The following is a 17,091-nucleotide window of genomic DNA, read 5'->3' as shown; positions in this document are numbered from 1 at the left end:
TTTTGGCATGGAAGTGCTGGTCCTGCAGTAATGTTGTCGCATTTGTAACTTGTCAATGTGATGCAACAAAGAAAAAAAGCATGGATTAACTGACACAAAAGTACGTGACAACGAGCAAAAATAAATCAAAACGAACGACAAAACATGGAGGATTCCGGATGTCAAGAACAAGAAGAATCACTTGGCACCTTGCTTTTGCTTGACTAGCTCCTCGATATACGACTTGATGATGGTGGTGATGAGAACAGCCTAGATTCGCAAACCAAACCAATGCAGAATGAATTGAGTCAACCGAGATCACAAACACAAGATCAAGGCTCTTTTCTTCGTGCGTTACCTTTGGCGTGGTGAGCGAAATCTTCCCAGGGCTGTCGACCACAAACTTGAGCGAGTTGACGTTGGGTGCGCTGTAAGACAGAATGCCAAAGTACGGGTACGTGCCCAGACGATCAGCAGGCGAAAGCGCGCCTGCGCCCGCTGGCTGCTTGCAGACGGTGATGCCCTTCTGGTTGACAATGAGCAGGATATCCTTTGGCCAGGACTCGATTGCCACATTCTGACCGATCCGATCAACGACAACACAGTCAGCTCATGTTCAAAACAAAAAAAAAAAAAAGGGACTCAAACCAAAACCTATGTCATTTGCATACCTCGCATTCGAAAATCGCAGAGCCATAGTACGGCCACTCAAAGGCCACGATCGCCATGTACTGGCGCATCGCTTCGGGCTTGCTGGTGCCGGCCAGGTTGATCCATGCCTCGTCGATGGCTGCAGTGACCGCCTTGACGTCAATCAAGTCGAATGGATCAACGCGGAGATCGTCATCCCGACGCGGACCGGCTGCACTCGTCGAGGACGACACGAGCGCCGAGGACGAGGTGGTCTTGGCAAGACTCTTGACGCCCTTCATGAGCGTGCCAAACTTGCCGGCTTTCTTTTCATCGGCACCGGGGGAAGATGACATGTGCGACGCCTCGCTGTCCTCGCCAACATCCACGCCGTGCAAGCTCGATGCGCTCTGGCCACGCTTGATCTTCATGGGCGAGCTGCTTGCGCTTCCAGGCAGCACGGGTGCCGGGGACTCGGACGCAAACATGGGGTCGTCCTTCTTGCCGCGACGAAGCGTTCCCAATGTCTTTCGGAATGTTCCCATTTTGCTCGAACCAGCGGGCGATCCAATTCCAGCTGTTCCGGCCTTTTCGCTTTGCTTGGCCGTCTGCGTCAGGAAGATTGGGTAGAATGGGCGAATGTCGGGGCTGGCAAACGAAGACAAGCAAAACAAAAGAAACAACCAAGGAAAACACTGCAAATTCAGCCACCACATGAACAGCATACAACCATTCCAAACATCAATCAACTCGCTGGCACTCGCTGGCACTCGCTGGCACTCGCTTTCTCCTTACATGTCCTTGGAAACATCGCAATCGCCAAGTTTGGCTTGGAGTCGGAGGGCGGCGAGTTTGATGCGCTGCTCGTCCGACATGGGCACACGGAACTGGACCAGGTCAACATGCGTTTGCTCAAACAAGCAGTCTTGCTCGATCGGATTGTCGATGCGCTTAAAGTCAGTCTCCATGAAGCAGTGCACGCGGTAAACCAAACGCCACTTGTCGACAATAATGGTAACACCGGGTGGTGGTGGTGCTGATGAAGAATCGTTGGACATGGACGACTTGCGCAGCGCAGTCTCGTACAGGCTGGCAGCAGATGGAGGCGCTGCGGCGGCCGCGGCGGCCGCGGCGGCAGCTTCTTCCTTTTGCTTCTTGGCCAGCTCTTGCTGCTGAAGTTGCTGCTGTTGGGCGGGTGTGAGCTTTTCCTTCTGGTGCTGCAGCTGAACGGCTTGCTGGCGCAGTTGCTCCTGCTGCTCGACCGCCAAGTACTGCAGCTGTTGCTGCTGGCGTTGCTCCGCCGTGAGCATGTCCCACTTTGCCAAAATGTCCAGCACGAGCATGGACTCGCCCACGAAATGCGAGTTCTCATGATCCTCCGTCTCCTCAAACAGCGCAAAGCGGTTGCGTGCGTTGGACAGGCCGAGCGCTTTGGCAATATCGCCGAGAATGTCCTTGACGGTCGTGGCAGTCGACACGCTGACCTTGCACGAGCGTTCTCCCAGGCAGTAGATGGGCAACGAGACGTCCGTACCCTGCTGGATGGCCTCGAGCTCCAAGCGGCTGGAGGGGAACTCGCGCTTCTTGCGCTCATCGAGCGCCCGCAGGCACGAGCGCGCAAGAACCAAAACGGGCGCCATCACCGTCGAGGTGGTCGATGTCTGATCAATGACGCGCTTTAGGTAGAAGCGCAGGTAGCGCTGGTACTTGCGCTCGGGCGTCGTGACGTTGCAGAGGGCGGCGAGCAGGTACCAGTAGCGCATGTGCTGCTGGCTGCCAGGCTTGGGGTGGTTGATGGTCTGCTTGACCGCCTGCATGAAAATCTCGCTGCGCAGCACAGCGATGGAAATGGCAAACTGCAGCACGTTCTGTGCGTGTGGAATCCAATCCTGTGCCTTCTCCATCTCGAGCAGCGTGCGGAAGATGGACAGCGCTTCGGTGTGGAGCGTGCGCGTGTCGTGGTGCAGGCAGCCGTATGGCAGGGCCAAGAGCGATGCCGAAATGTGCAGCGGCGTGTACGTGAGAATCGGGTATGCGGCGTAGATGGCACCCACATGACTCGCCTTCACGGCCTTGATCTCGGTGATGAGCTTTTGAGTCTTGCTCTCAATCACGGGCTTGGAATCAATAATTTCGCGGATGGCGTCAATCCAAGCGTAGGCATCTTCCGACGACTTGGAGGTAAAGACGAGGGTGCGACGGCGCGAGTTCACCTTGAACGTCCACTGGTGCGTCATCTGACCAACAATGTCCACAGGCGGGACAACAGTGCAGAGGCTGTTGAGCTCGATGGAGTCCACGGCAAACTGGTCATCCTGCTTCTTGTAGTAGCGAATAGAGTCTTCCTTGAGCACCACGTAGCGACGGCGGTTGACGGTGCGCGTCTTTTTCATGAGGTAGCCCTCCATGACGGAGCCAGCCATCTTTTGCTCAATCTTGGACACCTTGGGCAACAAGAGCAAGTTCCACTCAATCATGTCTTCGTGCTTCTCGATCGCCAGCGTGTACGCGTGCGTGTGTGTTTGCAGCACAAACACATTCTTTTGCTCGTCAAGAGGCATGGTGGGAGCGATCGAGACAACGTAGCGGGTCTCGATAATCTCCTGGGCATTCTTGTAGTCGAGCTTTTCCGTCTCCAGCTTGCGCAGCTGCGAGCGGTCGGTCATGCCCGTGTGGACTTTGCGGACAATGTCTACCCAGAGCGCGCGCTCCTCAATCGTGTCTGTGCAAAAGTAGTACGTCTTCTTTGGCATAATGATGCCGAACGCGTTGTCCTTGTTGATGGAGCCCGTCGCCTCAAACACGCCGCTGCACTTGTTGAGGGCGAGCACGTTGATGGCCTCCTCGCCCTCGTCGGACGACTTGTAGTAGGCCAGCGTGCCGTTGGTGAGCACAAGGTAGTGGCGCGTCCAGTTCTTGAGCGTGCCACTCTGCTTGATGACCCAGCCAGACTTGAGGGCATTCGGCTTTTGGCCAAACAGCACCAGGTAGCCCTCGCGCAGCACGGCCCACTTTCGCTTCCAAGCCTTCTTGCCCGCAGACTTGCCAGTGTCGTGGCGCAGAATATAGCCTTCGCGCAAGAGCTTGAGCGCCTCGTACTCAATGTCGGCCGACTCGCCGCCTTCGTCTTCATCGTCGCCGCCACCGCCGGCATTGTCGTTGTCGTCGTCGTCGTCACCGCCAAGTCCGGATGCATCGCCACCGCCAGTGCTGCCGCCAGCAGTCGACCCAATGCTGAGCGACTGGACGTCCGCGTCGTCAAGCTCGTTGCCAAGGTCGTTCAGCTCGTCCAGAACAGCATCGCGCTCGGACAAGAAGCGAGCCTCTTCCTGCTTGCGACGCTCTTCGGCAGCAATCGCCTCCAGGCGCTCCGCCTCAAGGCGCTTGCGCTCGCGTTCCTCGTTGTCCAGGCGCTCGGTGAGTGCGCGCGCCTTGGCAGCATCCTCGGCCTGGCGCTTGGCTTCGGCCTCCTTCTTGCGGGCCTCCTCTTCGGCGGCGCGCTTGGCCTCTTCCTCGGCCTTGCGGCGCATCTCCTCGAGCTCGCGCAGCTTGTTTTCACGCTCAAGGCGCTCCATCTCCTTGCGACGCTCCTCGGCCTTGCGACGCTCCTCCTCGCGGCGGCGCTCTTCCTCCTTGCGCTTGGCCTCCATGAGGCGCGCACGCAGACGGCGGGCTCGGAATCCGCGGAAGATGGACTGGATGAGAATGGCAGACTTGACGGCCTTGCGGAATCGGCGGCGCGCCAAGTAACGGCGCACAAGCTTTTGCACAATGACGACTTGACGGCGGATCTTGATAAAGCGCTTTCGCTGAAGGTAGCCCATGATGCGGGCCTTGATCTTGTTGGCGACAGCCTTGAGCGTCTCCTGACGCTGCTTTTCGAGCACGGCCTCGAGCGCCTCGCGCAAAAACACCTTGGTCGTGCCGAGTTGCCAATTTTCGTTGGCCTTGTCGACAGATGCGAGGACGAGCTGGCATCGCGCCTTGGCGTCTCCCTTCGGGTCGGCCGCAGCGCCACCAAGCGTCACGCACAGCACCTTGTAGCGGTACAGAAAGTCGGCAAAGGCGCGTCGCACAGGGAAGCCCGTGCGGCGAATGCGCACCGTTTCGAGCATGCCCGAGTAGCGCAGCTGATTCATCACCACGGTGGCGTCGAAGGAATCCTTCACCTTTTGCATGTTTGGCTTGATGCAGCGCACAAAGAACGGGTGGGCGGCTCCCAACGCCTGCATGAGTGCACCGAGCGAATCCTTGAATTGGGACGAGACTGTGGGCTTCTTGCGGCCGCCTTTCGCGCCCTTGTCCGACACGGCCACCTTCTCGAACAGATCGTAGATGAAATCAGACGAGCTCTCCTGGAGCATTGCGACAAGATCTTCGCGGAAGGTGTCGCGGTTTTTGTCGAGGAATCCTGCCACCTCGTACTGCACATCGCCAGCATAGTGCTTGATACCGAAAGCCTTGGCTGCCATGCGCGGCTTGAGGTAAAACGCACCAGTGCCGTGCTGCTCGTTGAACTTGCCAAGCATTGTTTCGTCCGTGCCCTTGGGGAAGCGGGCCTCCTCATCGAGCAAATCGAGCAGACCGAGATGCTGGAGGTGCAAAAAACAAAACAACAACAAGAGTGGGGAAAACAAGCCACAAAGCAACAAAACAAACAGTGAGATGAATGAAACAGAAAATCACAAAAACCACGCGCAAGCTGTGCTACTCACCCTCTCAATCATGTCAATGCAGGCCTGGTTGTCAACCCATTTGATGCTGGACCAGTTAATGTTCTCCTTGGCATACTCGGCTTGCTCCAGCGAGAAAATGTGCTGGTTAAAGTACATTTGGAGCTTTTCGTTGGCATAGTTGATGCAAAACTGCTCAAACGAGTTGACCTTGAAGTTTTCAAAGCCGAAAATGTCGAGCACGCCAATGTAGGCCAGCGTGTCCTTGGCGCGAATAATGCGGTTGATGCGGTTGATAATCCACTCGAACAGGCGGACGTAAATGTTCATCGACAGCGAGTCGCGAGAGTCCTGGGCAGCCGGAAGCTCGAGAGGAGTGGAAATGCTCTCTCCGCGCATGGTGATCTTTTTGGAGCACATGGACTCGTGGAAGAGCTGGTTTTCGATGCCGAAAAACTCGGCAGCAAGGGCCGCATCTGTCGCAGTGGTGAAGTGAGTCCGCATGTGGTTGGCACTTCTTCTTCCCATTTCAAAAACTAAATTTCTTTCAACAAGCGTTGTTACCAGCGGCGTTGGCAATCTTGACGGGCTGGCCTTCTTCCTGAGCAAACTTCAGGTTGCCCAAATGCAAAATACCGGCGAGCGCCTTGAGCAGATCTTGCGTTTGCTCCTTGGTGAATGCCATCACTTGCATGGCAGACTGCGTTGACGGGGAAGAAGGGGAAAGGGGAAGGGAAAAGGGGTTGTGAGTCAACGGGATTTTTCAGTGTGACGAATTCAAACCCACAACCAAGCAGTCACTCACCCGAACGCGCTCAAAGTCCGTCTTGTCGTCGATGGACGGATCTGTGATGCAGCCGCTCTGATTCATGTAGTGGAACTTGTCGGGGGCACCAGTGAGCTTGAACAGCTCTGTCGTGATGAACAGAAATGGAAAACAAGCATTTCAAGTTAGCGCTCGTCAAGCGCTGAGAATGCGTGAAACAAACGAAAGCATACCCTTCTCGGAAGCATCCAGACCAGCAAACAGTTGGTAAAAGATGTGATAGTTGCGCTCTTGCGGATTTTGACGAACAACACGCGACTTTTCCAGCAGGTAGTCGGTCAACTTGGCACCTTCGATCGAGCCGTTCTCGGAGAACTGGACGGAAATGTACTTGCCGAACCGCGATGAGTTGTTGTTGTACACGGTTTTGGCATTGCCGAACGCCTCGAGAATCGCACTGCTTTGCAAGATTTGCTGCTCCACGACCGAGTCTTTCGAGCTGAGGGCGCTCAGGAACTTGAGAATGAACTTTGTCGACTCTGTTTTGCCGGCGCCAGACTCTCCACTGAAGAAGAAGATGAAGAAGTGAGCATGTTTTCAAGAAAGAGAAGGGTGGGGGGGGAAGGAGAAAGGGAGGGGGCGCGCGTTTACCTGATCAAGACGCATTGGTTGCGCTTGTCATTCAGCATGGCATAAAAGGCCTCGTTGGCAATGGCGTAAATGTGCGGAGGCAGATCACCAAGCACAGATCGGTTGTACTTTTGCAAAACCTCGTCGCCGTAGATCGGAAGCGCCTTGTACGGGTTGACTGCAGCAAGGATGGATCCGATAAAGGTCTAAAGAGAAGGGGATGGCGGCGATTTTGGCGCCAAATGAGCATCGCCGCATAGCACATGGAAGCATATATACCAAAGCTCATCCTCCTCCTCCTCCCTCCCTCCTTGTTCGTACATAGACATTGCTGTTGGCGTAGCGCTGGCGAATGTTGTGCAGAATCGCTCCTTCGTGCAAATCGCTGAGTGTGGACATGTCTTCCACCGACTCGACGCTTGTCGAATGCATTGGCGTGACAATATCACGCGTGAGCTGTGCATTCGCGAGCTTGACTTGGGTCTACAATTAGTATGAATGTGCAAATTGAATGGAGGGCAGTGAGTGAACTGTGGTGAGGCGGTCGGCTCAGTGTGGAAGAGCATGTCCCACCGCTTTGCCCCCCGCCCGCCCATGCAAAAACGTGCTATCTGCAATCATCATCATCATCATCACAACTTCAAAATCCACTGGTCTCACCTGAGACAGCTCGAGCTGGAAGGTCGTCTCTGCCGGACTGTTGGCAACGACGCGAGCGGCTTCCAGTGGCGCGCTGGCGTCCTTGGCGTTCTGCCGCAGCCAGACCCACGATCCCTGGTTGTTGTTGTTTTTTGTTCCCAAAAGTATCAACGCAACATTTGGAGGACAGATGCAGTGTGAGTGAGAGGGAAAGGGGAAAAATCAAAAAAAAAAAAAAAAACGGGAGACTACCATAAACAGAAGGTTCAAAATCACAAGCGAAGGATCACGCAAGGCGGCTCATCGTCAGAGAGAGAGTGAGAGATAGAGAGAGAAGGAGAGGAACAGGAAGAACTTAAGGATCAGGAAAGCCGCGGGGTGGTGGTGGGGGGTGGTGGGAGAAGCAGAAGGAAGGGAAGGAGGAGCAGTTTTGGAATTGATAAAGTCAAATGGATGACCCCCTTCTTCTCCCTTGACTCTCAGTTGCCCGCCCTTCCCTCGGACGTCCCGGTCGTCCCCGTCCAAGCAAAACAAGAATCATCAACTTCAACAACCAGAATGACGAAGAAAGCGAGGAAAAAGAGAAGCGCAAAAAGAAAAAAAAAAAAAAAGGCTCAAAATTTGAAACCAAATAATTTTTTTTTTTTTTTTTTTGTTTTTTGCATTGGATTTTTCTATTGAGTTTGAATTTTCGTTACAGTTTCAAAGAACGAAGCCATTTCTGAAAAAATGAAGGAGTGAAACTAAGACTGGAATTCTGAGAGAGTGATGTTTAGCGTCAAAGATAGGAGAGAGAGAATCAGTGGCCTGGACTGGACTGGACACCGAGGCATTCATGGAAATGGGGCTCGAAAATTCAACGAACGGAGCCGGATTGGCAGATCGGCTCAGGAGGCTCGTTAAGCCCCGCCGTGTCGACAAGCTCACTCGCATATGATCATTGTACATGGATCTGATGGAAAACGGGGCGATTGCGTGAGACACGAACCAGGCACTCCAAGTTCACTCCAATTTCAACTCCAATTTCAACTCCAATTTTCACAAGATGCTCACACGCGTCGCTTCAGCGCTGACAACGCGAGGGTTCTTGCAGCGACTTAGTAGAGTACACCAGAATGCTGCTGCAACGACAACGGCACCCTCAAGCCAATCATCAGCAGCAGCATGGCCCAGATTGACGTGCGTTCAATCTGCTGCAGCCACCTCTGCTCCACGGCCGCCGACAGCCACCATCGCCCGAGCATTCACGACCTCACTAGTCACTCTGCGATCGGATGCCAACGCCGGGTCTGGATCGCCGCCAACGAACAGTGCTGGCTATCTTGACCCAGCAACCACGAATTCTACATCTGCAAACGACAAGCACAAAAGCCCACTGTCTCCGTCGTCCCTCGTTGGATCCAATTCAAACTCGAGCTATCCATACGAACAAGGAGCAAAACCGCCGCCTGTGGCTGGTGAATCCGAATCCAAGTTCACGCGGCAGTACTTTTACTTTGTCGACCACCACGGTCAACTCTTCCTGGACGACGTCAAGATTAAAAACTTTGTCACATGTTTCAAGGTGCGATACTGATGTGCCATCGTGATGCACAAGCAGTGTTGCCTGCAGCATGCAGTTAAAATGCTCCAACGCTCACCTTTTTGCCTTCCGAATGTGCAGGACAAGGTGTTTTTGGACTTTTTCTTTCGACGATTGCGGCGAAACACAACTGGGCTATACACTGAGGTCTTTCCCTACGTGTCCATGTGTGGGCGGGAGGTGGTACGTTTTGTTTGCTGATGGCTTTGATAAGTATCGGTGAAAACGCCTCTTTTGTCCATCGAAATTATGTGCGCTCACCCCATCTTGTCTCAACAGAACTTTGTACGAGTAGAGGATAGACCGATCGTCTTTCATTCGATCACGGATGATGGTGAGTGTGCTGCTTTCAGGTTGAGAAGCGTCGGAAAATCAGTTTTGCGTAAAGTTTACCAAAGAACCACTTGCGCCCTGTTCCCCTTCTATGTTGATCTCACTTATCTCTCTCTACTACTGCAATTCTCAATCCTCCGCAACACCATCCCACAATTCAAACAAGCAGACAAACTCTTGTACGGAGGCAAACTCGCCGTCGACTTTCATCCGGAACAAATTGTCATGTCCGCCGAGACTGCGCGCATCTACCACCCGGCGCCGTTCGAGACGCCTGGGTTGCTGCGATCCGCGCTCTGCATTGAGCTCGGCAAGTCGGTTGTCTTTGATTCCGAGACCACTGCGATTCTGACGTACAAGGACCGCCCCGTCCAAATCCGCGTCGTTCCACACGACTTTACCTGACCCACAAACCACTATGCAAACAAAAAGGTCGATCTACATTTGAAAATGCAATTTTATTTGTATATTTTTCGTTCTTGTCTGAGCCGCTCAGTTATTTTCCGTGTTTTTTTTTATTTTTTTTTTTTAATGGATTCGCTGCCTGACAGCGATCATCCTCGCGAGGTCGACCCCGACCCGTCCGCCTCGCCAATACCACCGCCATCGTCCACATCCCCAGCATCCGATCCAGTGGCTGCTGTTGAAGCGGCGGCTGAACAGAACGACGGAAACGCAGCGAACTCGAGCTCGAGCTGCGGTTTCGCGGAACCCGCCGATGCACTTGCTGCAGCCGCTCCCGCTGACACTCTGGCCGAGTCTGAGCCACAGGGGCAGCCAGCCGACAGTGACGGAGCCGGCGCCGTTGCACCAGCACCAGTACCAGCAGCAGCGGCAGAGCGAGCCCACACGGTCCCCGAACCGCCTGCCCAAGTCCTTCTCATGGATGGCCAGCAGCCGCAGACGACGACGACACAAGCAGATGCAGGCACCACGAACGGTGATACTGCTGCTGCAACTGAGGCCGGAACGTTGGTCGGAGCGCCGGAGCAGGCTCCTGAAACCACTCCTTCAATGCCAATCCCAGCCACTCCAGCGATCGGTGACTCTGTCGCCGTGGCTCAGACAAGCGAACTTAAGATCGCTGTGGATGTACCAAGTCATGCAAGCGAGGATGCAATGTTGGCGAGCGCGTCACCCAAGATCATACGTATCGGCAGCGCTGCTCCAAGTCCAAGTGCTGCTGGCACTCCTAAAGCTGCTGCTGCCATGGCCATCGACCTCAGTGGTGCAGTGATGACTGAAACACAAGTAGGCCACGCTGACCGCATTGCTTCGGCGCCCCTTCAGGCCAGGTTGCTGCTTCCAGAGACGACCCAAAAGGCTCTAACTGCTCCCTCCTCGTTCTCCAAGCCCGGCGGCGGCGCACTCACCCTTGCTGGTCTGGCACTTGCAGCGCCCATCCACGCCGCATCTGTCGCGCCTGGAAGACTTGCATCTTCGGAATTCACTACCCTGGAAACACACCGCTCACACTCAACGGGCGCGCTGCCCGATCGGAATCAGACAGTGTCGCCACAGGCGTTCAACAAGTCCGATGCCAACCTGACGCGCTCCCCGGACGTCCATCTGTTTGGCACGGTGGAGCTTGGCGAAGAGAATGATGACTGGACATTGGTGACCAACACGGACAACATTACCTTTGCCAGCGTGATCCAGGAAAAGCTCCACGCAAAATACAAGCACCACCGGCCAGAGGGCCGCCACAATCACCACAACCACAACACGAATTCGGTCGTTTCTACGTCCACACAACAATCCGGGTCTGTCACAGCCTCCGAGATCTCTCAAGAAGACAATGCCAGCCAACGACTGTCAAATCCGCCAAAGAGCTCGCGGCCAAAGTCTGTCGATGTCGCGATTGTTATTGATGGCCCGGCCCGAGATTCGACACGCTCTGACGACCGCTCAGTTACCTCGTCGTCGTCGGCTTCTTCTGACATTCGCTTGACTACTGTCGGCCTGTCAGTCCCCTCAGTCGACCACGACGCTAGCAACGCCCAGTCGGAAGAGGACATTGCTGCCCTTTCGGAAAACTTGCTGTTGCCAGGCTCGGAGCATCCCCACCTGCGATCGTTCGATCACCAGAAGAGCATTGGTGGCGATGGAGAGGATGATGGTTTTGGCGAAGAGATGCCCCCTCCAGCGCCAATTGCACGTGTGCATGCACCGACATGGATTCCATATCACAATCCAGTGTTGGTTCTACTGACCTTCTTGGTACCCATCGCATTGATTGTCCTCTTCTACAATGTCATTCCGCTGGGCGATGTCGATGGAGCCCTGTCTGACAAGCTCGTGTGGATTTTCGTTGTCAACCCAGTCACCTTTTCCTTGTTCTCGTACCTGAATTGCATCGTGTTTTGCGCGTGCCTGGATGACTCTGTCCCGTGGCGACCGTTGACCTCGTTCATCCACATTTGTGTGGGCACCTATCTGGGAGAATCGGTGTTTTTCCTCATCTTTTACGGATTGTTCGAGTCCTGGCATGCAATGGGCCTGGTCGCTTTGCTAGTAGCGATGATTTGTACGATGGGCGGTAAGATGGACGCTTTTGCTTTGTTGGTTGTTGTTGTTGTTTGGATTTTGTGTGTTGTGGCCTTCGATTCCTCACTCCATTGCGATGGTTTGTTTTCATGCTTCTCCTCGCTCTCACGGGGTGGGGGGATCTCTAGGCTTGTACTTTAGCCAAGCTATCATCTATCCGCAAAGCCCCGCATTGTACTTTTTCCGCCTCAAGGTCTTCCTCAAGGTGGAAATTTGTCTGCTGATTTTGATGGGTCTCCTGACGCTCTACACGATCGCCTTCCGCGTTGGCAGCAGCTCCGTTCAAAGTATTCTATCCTTTGTCCTGTTTATCGTCACGTTCATCTTCAAAAAGATCCTGCTGTCCATCACCGATGTTTTCCCGATTGAGATTTCGATGCTGATTGCTGGATTGTGGATGGAGCACCTCGATGATACGGTACTGCACGCCTTTTTTGTGTTTTTCGTTGGTTGGTCGGTTGGTTGGTTGTTCGGTTGGTTGTTGTTGCTGCTGGAGTACGCGGCTAACTTGACCATTCTTCGATCTTGTAGTTTGCGATTGTCGCTTACCCACAAGTGGAGAATCCCGAAAGCGCCACGTTTTTCGCAGTCGCTGCAAGCAAGTTTATTCAAAACATGGCATACTTGCTGTTTTTGACCGACGTGTATGTTTTATTTTTTTTCTTCAATCTCACCAGCGACACTTGGTGACATGACTGTGACTCTGAATACTTACATCCTGTTCCGTCTCGCCCTCGCCCTCACTCCCTTGTATGGCAGATGGTTCCGCTTCCGAGTTTGGATTAAGGCGTTTCTCAAAGGCGTTTTCACGTGCCGCGGGACGGATAAGTCGCAAGTGCCCATTGAGAAGGACGACATTGAGGATCGTGGTCATTCGAACGTCAAGCCAGGCTACCATCGTCGCCAGGTCCAGTTTTTCATGTGGAAAGTGCTGAGCCAGCTGCACTCGTGCATTTTCTTTCTCTCTGTTGCGCCCGGTCTGAGATTCGGGTTGAACAACTCGTTCTATCCATTCTCGGAGCATGTCACACAAGCCGCAGGGTCTGTCACGGTGCTGACCAGTAGCCAGTTTAGAAATTGCTTGTATTTTGTGACTGCACTGTTCTTCATGTTCCTCTTTTCCGGCGTGGCTGGCTACTACTTTATCAAGCGTCGCATCCCGCGCGTGTTTGCCGACATTTCCGCGATCGTGAGAACCGTCTTCCTCGGCCCCACGTACATTGGCATTGTGCTCATGATCATTTGCTGCAACCAGCTGCTCGCCGTCGCCATTCTTCAGGCGCAGTACCGCATCTGGTTTTGGGAAGATGCGTTGGATGACTGAAAAGCTTGATGGATTATGTTGTCTCTCTCTCTCTTTCTTGAATTGTCGTGTTGTCAAAACTCTTAGGAATTAGATTTTACTTGATAGTTTGGACTTTAAAAATGAGCCCAGTGAGAAGGGAGGTGATGAATATCAATTTGAACAACCAAACCAATGCATACACACAAGTCTGTTTAAATCTTCTTGACAATCTGCACGACATCTTCGTCAGCTAGAATGTGCTCCTTGCCGCATTTTTGCGGGTTGTGCTTGACGGAGGAACCCCACACGAGCGCGCTGCGAGGTGCAGAAGGTAACAGGGGAATAGTTAATGCCAGCGTTACCAGCAACAGAGCATAGGGCGAGACTGAACGAAAGGACATCAACTTACTACTTGAATTGTGCCATAATGCTCTTGTGCAATCGGTTGCAGAAATGCTCAATGGTGCACTTGCCCCGCTTCAAGACAACAGGAGCCTCATAGTCGGGCAGCTGGCCCTTTGGCTTGGTGTAACTGCAACAGGGCGAGACATGGTTGTGAGCATCGGAAACCACTCTCTGCCGAGAAACCAAACAAAAACAAAAGTGCCCCAAAAAAACACTATCGACGACGTACACTCGGACAAGTGACAGATAATCCCACATCTTCTCGAGCAAATCGTCGTAATTCCACTTGTGGTGTGCAGAGATTGGCACGCAGTGCGGAATCTTGTAAATGACGTCGAGTTCCTGAGAGTCACAGCAAGCAGAAACAAAAAATAATAAAAAACACAAAAGTTAGCATCTCCCAACAAGAATAAGAAGCATACGTATCACCATCCCCCATCTCACCTCGATGGAAATCTGATCTATCTTGTTCAGGCAGTAAATAGCGGGCAGGTAAACGCGGTTGCCTTCGACAACGTCAATCAAATCGTCGACGGTCGCGTCGTATCGCAGAATGACATCGGCGTTGTGAATCTTGTACTCGCCAAGAACAGATTTGACCATGTCGAGATCAAGGTTGGTGAGAGTGCACGTGGCTGTGAGGTTGATGCCGCCCTTGTCCTTCTTCTTGTAGTAAATGTTTGGCGGGCTCTTGTTCAGCCGGATGCCGAACGAGTCGAGTTCCTTTTCCAGCAACGCCTTTTGGTTGAGCGGCCGCAACACGTCGAGCACAAAGAAGATCAGATCGCAGCTTCGCGCGACGGCAATGACTTGACGACCGCGACCCTTGTTATCCGCGGCACCGGAGATGATTGTGCTTGGTTGAACGCGCAAGAAACGAAGAGAGGAGAAAAGGAGAAACCGAGGGTGGGCAAAGATGAGCCAAGGGGCGGTGTCAACACAATTTAAGATCAACAAAAACGAGCGAGAAGAAGAAAGACTTATCCAGGCAAATCGAGCATTTGGATGCGAGCGCCCTTGTAGTCCACCATGCCGGGAACGGTCGTAAGAGTGGTGAACTCGTACGCAGCAACCTCCGAGTGAACGCCAGCCAGGTTGCTGAGCAATGTAGACTGTCGAAACGCGAAAACGGGAAGAACAAACAAACGGATGGTTAAGTGTCGGAGATGGCGATGGATGGTCTCGTCACAGGGACATCAACGTAAGCAATATTTACCTTGCCGACCGACGGGAAGCCCAGGAAACTGCGTTGCACAATGAAACCCAAAACAAGTCAGCCAACCAAAACAAACCAACTCTTTGTCTGCAGTTGACTCGATCGAAGCGCCCTACCCAATCGTGGCATCACCGTTCTTGCGGACTTCGAAGCCTTGAACAGCCGGGCCCGACGATCCCTTCGGCTCGAGCAGTTGCTTGCGCAGAATGGACAGACGACTCTGTGAACGGGGGCGGATGATCAGTACAAGTCGTTCCAAAACACAGCCAGCCACTTTTTTGAATGTCAAGGTGCTTTCTGCATTTGCGATGCTCAGCATGCCATTGTGTGAGCCGTTCCAGCCATCAGTATTGTATGAGCCTCGTGGAAAGTCCAATGCGAAACGCTGTCTGTGCTTTGAGACGCCGGCTTTTTGCTCTCCAAGCCACAAAACACCTCACTTTGTTGTTTGCTTGCCAGACAATCATCGAACGTTGACAAGTCGTTTCCGTGTTTGTTTCGTTTGACTCGACTTTCCATTGAAAAAGCAGAACGACGAAAGAAAAAAAAAAAAAAAAAAGATCCCACTTTTTTTTTTTTTTCCTGCTGTGTTGCCTTTCGTTCAAAGCGAGCTTCTTCTTCTTGGCTTGATCAAGATGCAAAGCTCAGCATTGGGGAACACTCCCAACGGTGCCACAAACAGCGGAAGAGCGGGGCTGTTGCGCTGGCGTCCAATGCAAGCTCCATTGCTTTTCCACTCCACTCATGTGGCTGTCGCTGCTGTGAGCTGAGTTGAGGGGGGTTTACCTTGAGCTGACCGAGATGGTAGGACGTCGCCTTGTTCTTCTGGGCTGCAAGAATCACACAACAGGAGGAGGAGGGGGGTCAGGAACACGGCTCGAATGCTGCTGCTATTGGGATTGCATTGTGTGGCTTACTGATGGAGATTTCCTTCTCAATCGCACTGATCTTCTCAATGACACTCATGACTACGAACAAATAAAAAAAGAATGAATGGGAATGATAAATGCAAACCAAAAGCACTGAATTGTATGCACACGATACTATCGAAACAGAAACCACCAAAAAACACTTTTTGTACATTTCCCCAGCAAAAACTTAGGGCCGGATCATGCCGAGCACAGTCGGATCGGGCGCGTGGTCTTGGCAGAAGGCAAGCACTTGGTCGTGGAAGTATTGCCGCGCCGGTGCGGGGAGCGGAAACCCAACAAGAAGGCCGAGCAGCCAAACCCACCGACACAAGCCGCCCTCAACGTACTCGCGCCATACGAAATCGGCTGAAACTGAGGTGTGCGGCAGACCAGCAGCGGCAGCCTTGTGCTCGAGCTGAGAATTCAAGCGGGCGTGGTACACTGCAACGGCCTCGCGCTCGTACGACCGGCGAAGGGCGGGCGCTGCGTGCGAAATGGCAAACTGGCCCAGGTCTTGGGGCCCGCTGCCAACGCCGACGACCTCCCAGTCAAGCATCACCAAATCCCAGCCCGAAGCGCGCTGAGGCGCTCGCACGACCATCATGTTGGCGGGATGCGCGTCTCCCTGGACGACGGTGAATGGAAGGCCTCCGGACGACGACGACGACAAAGATGACGACGACTTCCACATGCGCGTGTACACATCATAGTTGGCAGCACCGAGGCAGTGCTCCATCAGTCGCACGACGAGCGGGTGCGGGGTGAACGGCCGCGGCTCCTCGGCCATAAACTTGTCCCAGCCCGCGCGCGCGGTCTGAACGCTCGTCGCAAAGCTCTCGCGGTCTGCAGGCTCGTTGCTGCCGGCAATCCAAGGCGCGGCGCGGAGAAATTGGCGCTCGGGCGACTGGTTACGCAACAGCCGGTCGGAATCGCACCAGAACGACGCGTGCAGATCGGCGGCCTGCTCGAACGCCCGGATGGTCACCTCGCGCTCAGTCACCGTCGGGAATGGCAGCGTCAATGTCGCCAGATCCTTGCCCCAGTTGAGCATCGAGTTGTTTCCGAAAAAGTAGCCCGACTGGACGCCGCCCTTGAGCGCCAAGTCCTCCATGACGATGGTCTTGAGCCCCGTGGCATCGCGGTCGCCCGATGCGTAGTAGACGCGCGGAATGAATGCGCACTCGGGATCGATCGCCGGCGCCAACAGCGTGTAAAAGTCAGCCTCGCGGGCGAGCCCGAGCGCGCGCGACTGCTCAGCGCCGTGCGCCGACGTCCGCTTGACAATCAGCGACGCAGGGCCCGCGTGGTCGGGCTGCTTGTAGACGAGCTGCAGGCGATCCAGCTGGGCGCTCATGCCGCCGGCAGCAGCGGCAGTCAGGTCTGTGTGGACGATTGACGCGACGTTCGCCGCGAGCTCGGGCAGTGCCTGTTGCAAGAGTGCCGTCCAGTCCATTGCGCACAGTAAGATGAGTGAATATTCAGGACTGAGGCTCAA

The 17,091-nt window shown here is 54.0% G+C and overlaps 5 protein-coding genes across 5 annotated transcripts; 2 read left to right on the top strand and 3 right to left on the bottom strand.

Moving 5' to 3' along the window:
• Positions 1–48: 48 nt before the first annotated feature.
• On the bottom strand, positions 49–8,055 carry CAOG_07167 (myosin 10). The gene is made up of 12 exons (XM_004343841.2): positions 8,016–8,055; positions 7,339–7,452; positions 7,000–7,161; positions 6,700–6,884; positions 6,282–6,613; positions 6,088–6,194; positions 5,847–5,982; positions 5,325–5,758; positions 1,405–5,201; positions 651–1,257; positions 338–556; positions 49–249 (listed from the first exon to the last, which is right to left on the bottom strand). Exons 1-12 carry the CDS (start codon positions 8,034–8,036, stop codon positions 178–180), a joined length of 6,186 nt encoding a protein of 2,061 aa, XP_004343891.2. The 5' UTR covers positions 8,037–8,055; the 3' UTR covers positions 49–177.
• Positions 8,056–8,334: 279 nt separating this feature from the next.
• Positions 8,335–9,687, top strand: CAOG_07166 (hypothetical protein). Its single transcript, XM_004343840.2, has 4 exons — positions 8,335–8,881; positions 8,981–9,082; positions 9,179–9,233; positions 9,402–9,687. Exons 1-4 carry the CDS (start codon positions 8,363–8,365, stop codon positions 9,635–9,637), a joined length of 912 nt encoding a protein of 303 aa, XP_004343890.1. The 5' UTR covers positions 8,335–8,362; the 3' UTR covers positions 9,638–9,687.
• A 55-nt stretch (positions 9,688–9,742) lies between these two features.
• On the top strand, positions 9,743–13,190 carry CAOG_07165 (hypothetical protein). Its single transcript, XM_004343839.2, has 4 exons — positions 9,743–11,771; positions 11,908–12,197; positions 12,311–12,423; positions 12,539–13,190. The coding sequence occupies exons 1-4, from the start codon at positions 9,764–9,766 to the stop codon at positions 13,101–13,103; spliced, it is 2,976 nt and encodes a 991-aa protein (XP_004343889.1). The 5' UTR covers positions 9,743–9,763; the 3' UTR covers positions 13,104–13,190.
• An 86-nt stretch (positions 13,191–13,276) lies between these two features.
• Positions 13,277–15,658, bottom strand: CAOG_07164 (developmentally regulated GTP binding protein 1; the record flags this gene model as incomplete). The annotated part of the gene is made up of 9 exons (XM_004343838.2): positions 15,603–15,658; positions 15,472–15,515; positions 14,802–14,905; positions 14,686–14,713; positions 14,454–14,581; positions 13,914–14,322; positions 13,699–13,811; positions 13,474–13,596; positions 13,277–13,379 (listed from the first exon to the last, which is right to left on the bottom strand). Exons 1-9 carry the CDS (start codon positions 15,649–15,651, stop codon positions 13,277–13,279), a joined length of 1,101 nt encoding a protein of 366 aa, XP_004343888.1. The 5' UTR covers positions 15,652–15,658.
• A 35-nt stretch (positions 15,659–15,693) lies between these two features.
• On the bottom strand, positions 15,694–17,072 carry CAOG_07163 (hypothetical protein). The gene has a single exon (XM_004343837.2). It carries the CDS (start codon positions 17,047–17,049, stop codon positions 15,784–15,786), a length of 1,266 nt encoding a protein of 421 aa, XP_004343887.1. The 5' UTR covers positions 17,050–17,072; the 3' UTR covers positions 15,694–15,783.
• Positions 17,073–17,091: the final 19 nt, after the last annotated feature.

This window comes from Capsaspora owczarzaki (assembly GCF_000151315.2).
Source record: "Capsaspora owczarzaki ATCC 30864 unplaced genomic scaffold supercont2.13, whole genome shotgun sequence".
In the NCBI taxonomy this organism is placed as follows: domain Eukaryota; class Filasterea; order Ministeriida; family Capsasporidae; genus Capsaspora; species Capsaspora owczarzaki.
The sequence above is the reverse complement of the archived record's forward strand: the minus strand, read 5'-3'. Positions and strand labels throughout refer to the sequence as shown.

What these genes read in the sequence shown, in the direction of transcription:
- CAOG_07167 (XM_004343841.2), bottom strand. Translation starts at nt 8,036, where the DNA reads ATGGCTTCGTTCTTTGAAACT. An exon ending in TGCGATGTTTCCAAGGACAT is followed by an intron (nt 1,258 to 1,404) that starts GTAAGGAGAAAG and finishes TTCGTTTGCCAG; the next exon opens with CCCCGACATTCGCCCATTCT. An exon ending in CTGCGATTTTCGAATGCGAG is followed by an intron (nt 557 to 650) that starts GTATGCAAATGA and finishes CGGATCGGTCAG; the next exon opens with AATGTGGCAATCGAGTCCTG.
- CAOG_07166 (XM_004343840.2), top strand. Translation starts at nt 8,363, where the DNA reads ATGCTCACACGCGTCGCTTCAGCGCTGACAACGCGAGGGTTCTTGCAG. An exon ending in ACTTTGTCACATGTTTCAAG is followed by an intron (nt 8,882 to 8,980) that starts GTGCGATACTGA and finishes CCGAATGTGCAG; the next exon opens with GACAAGGTGTTTTTGGACTT. An exon ending in TCATTCGATCACGGATGATG is followed by an intron (nt 9,234 to 9,401) that starts GTGAGTGTGCTG and finishes TCAAACAAGCAG; the next exon opens with ACAAACTCTTGTACGGAGGC.
- CAOG_07165 (XM_004343839.2), top strand. Translation starts at nt 9,764, where the DNA reads ATGGATTCGCTGCCTGACAGCGATCATCCTCGCGAGGTCGACCCCGAC. An exon ending in GATGATTTGTACGATGGGCG is followed by an intron (nt 11,772 to 11,907) that starts GTAAGATGGACG and finishes GGGGATCTCTAG; the next exon opens with GCTTGTACTTTAGCCAAGCT. An exon ending in TTGCTGTTTTTGACCGACGT is followed by an intron (nt 12,424 to 12,538) that starts GTATGTTTTATT and finishes CTTGTATGGCAG; the next exon opens with ATGGTTCCGCTTCCGAGTTT.
- CAOG_07163 (XM_004343837.2), bottom strand. Translation starts at nt 17,049, where the DNA reads ATGGACTGGACGGCACTCTTGCAACAGGCACTGCCCGAGCTCGCGGCG.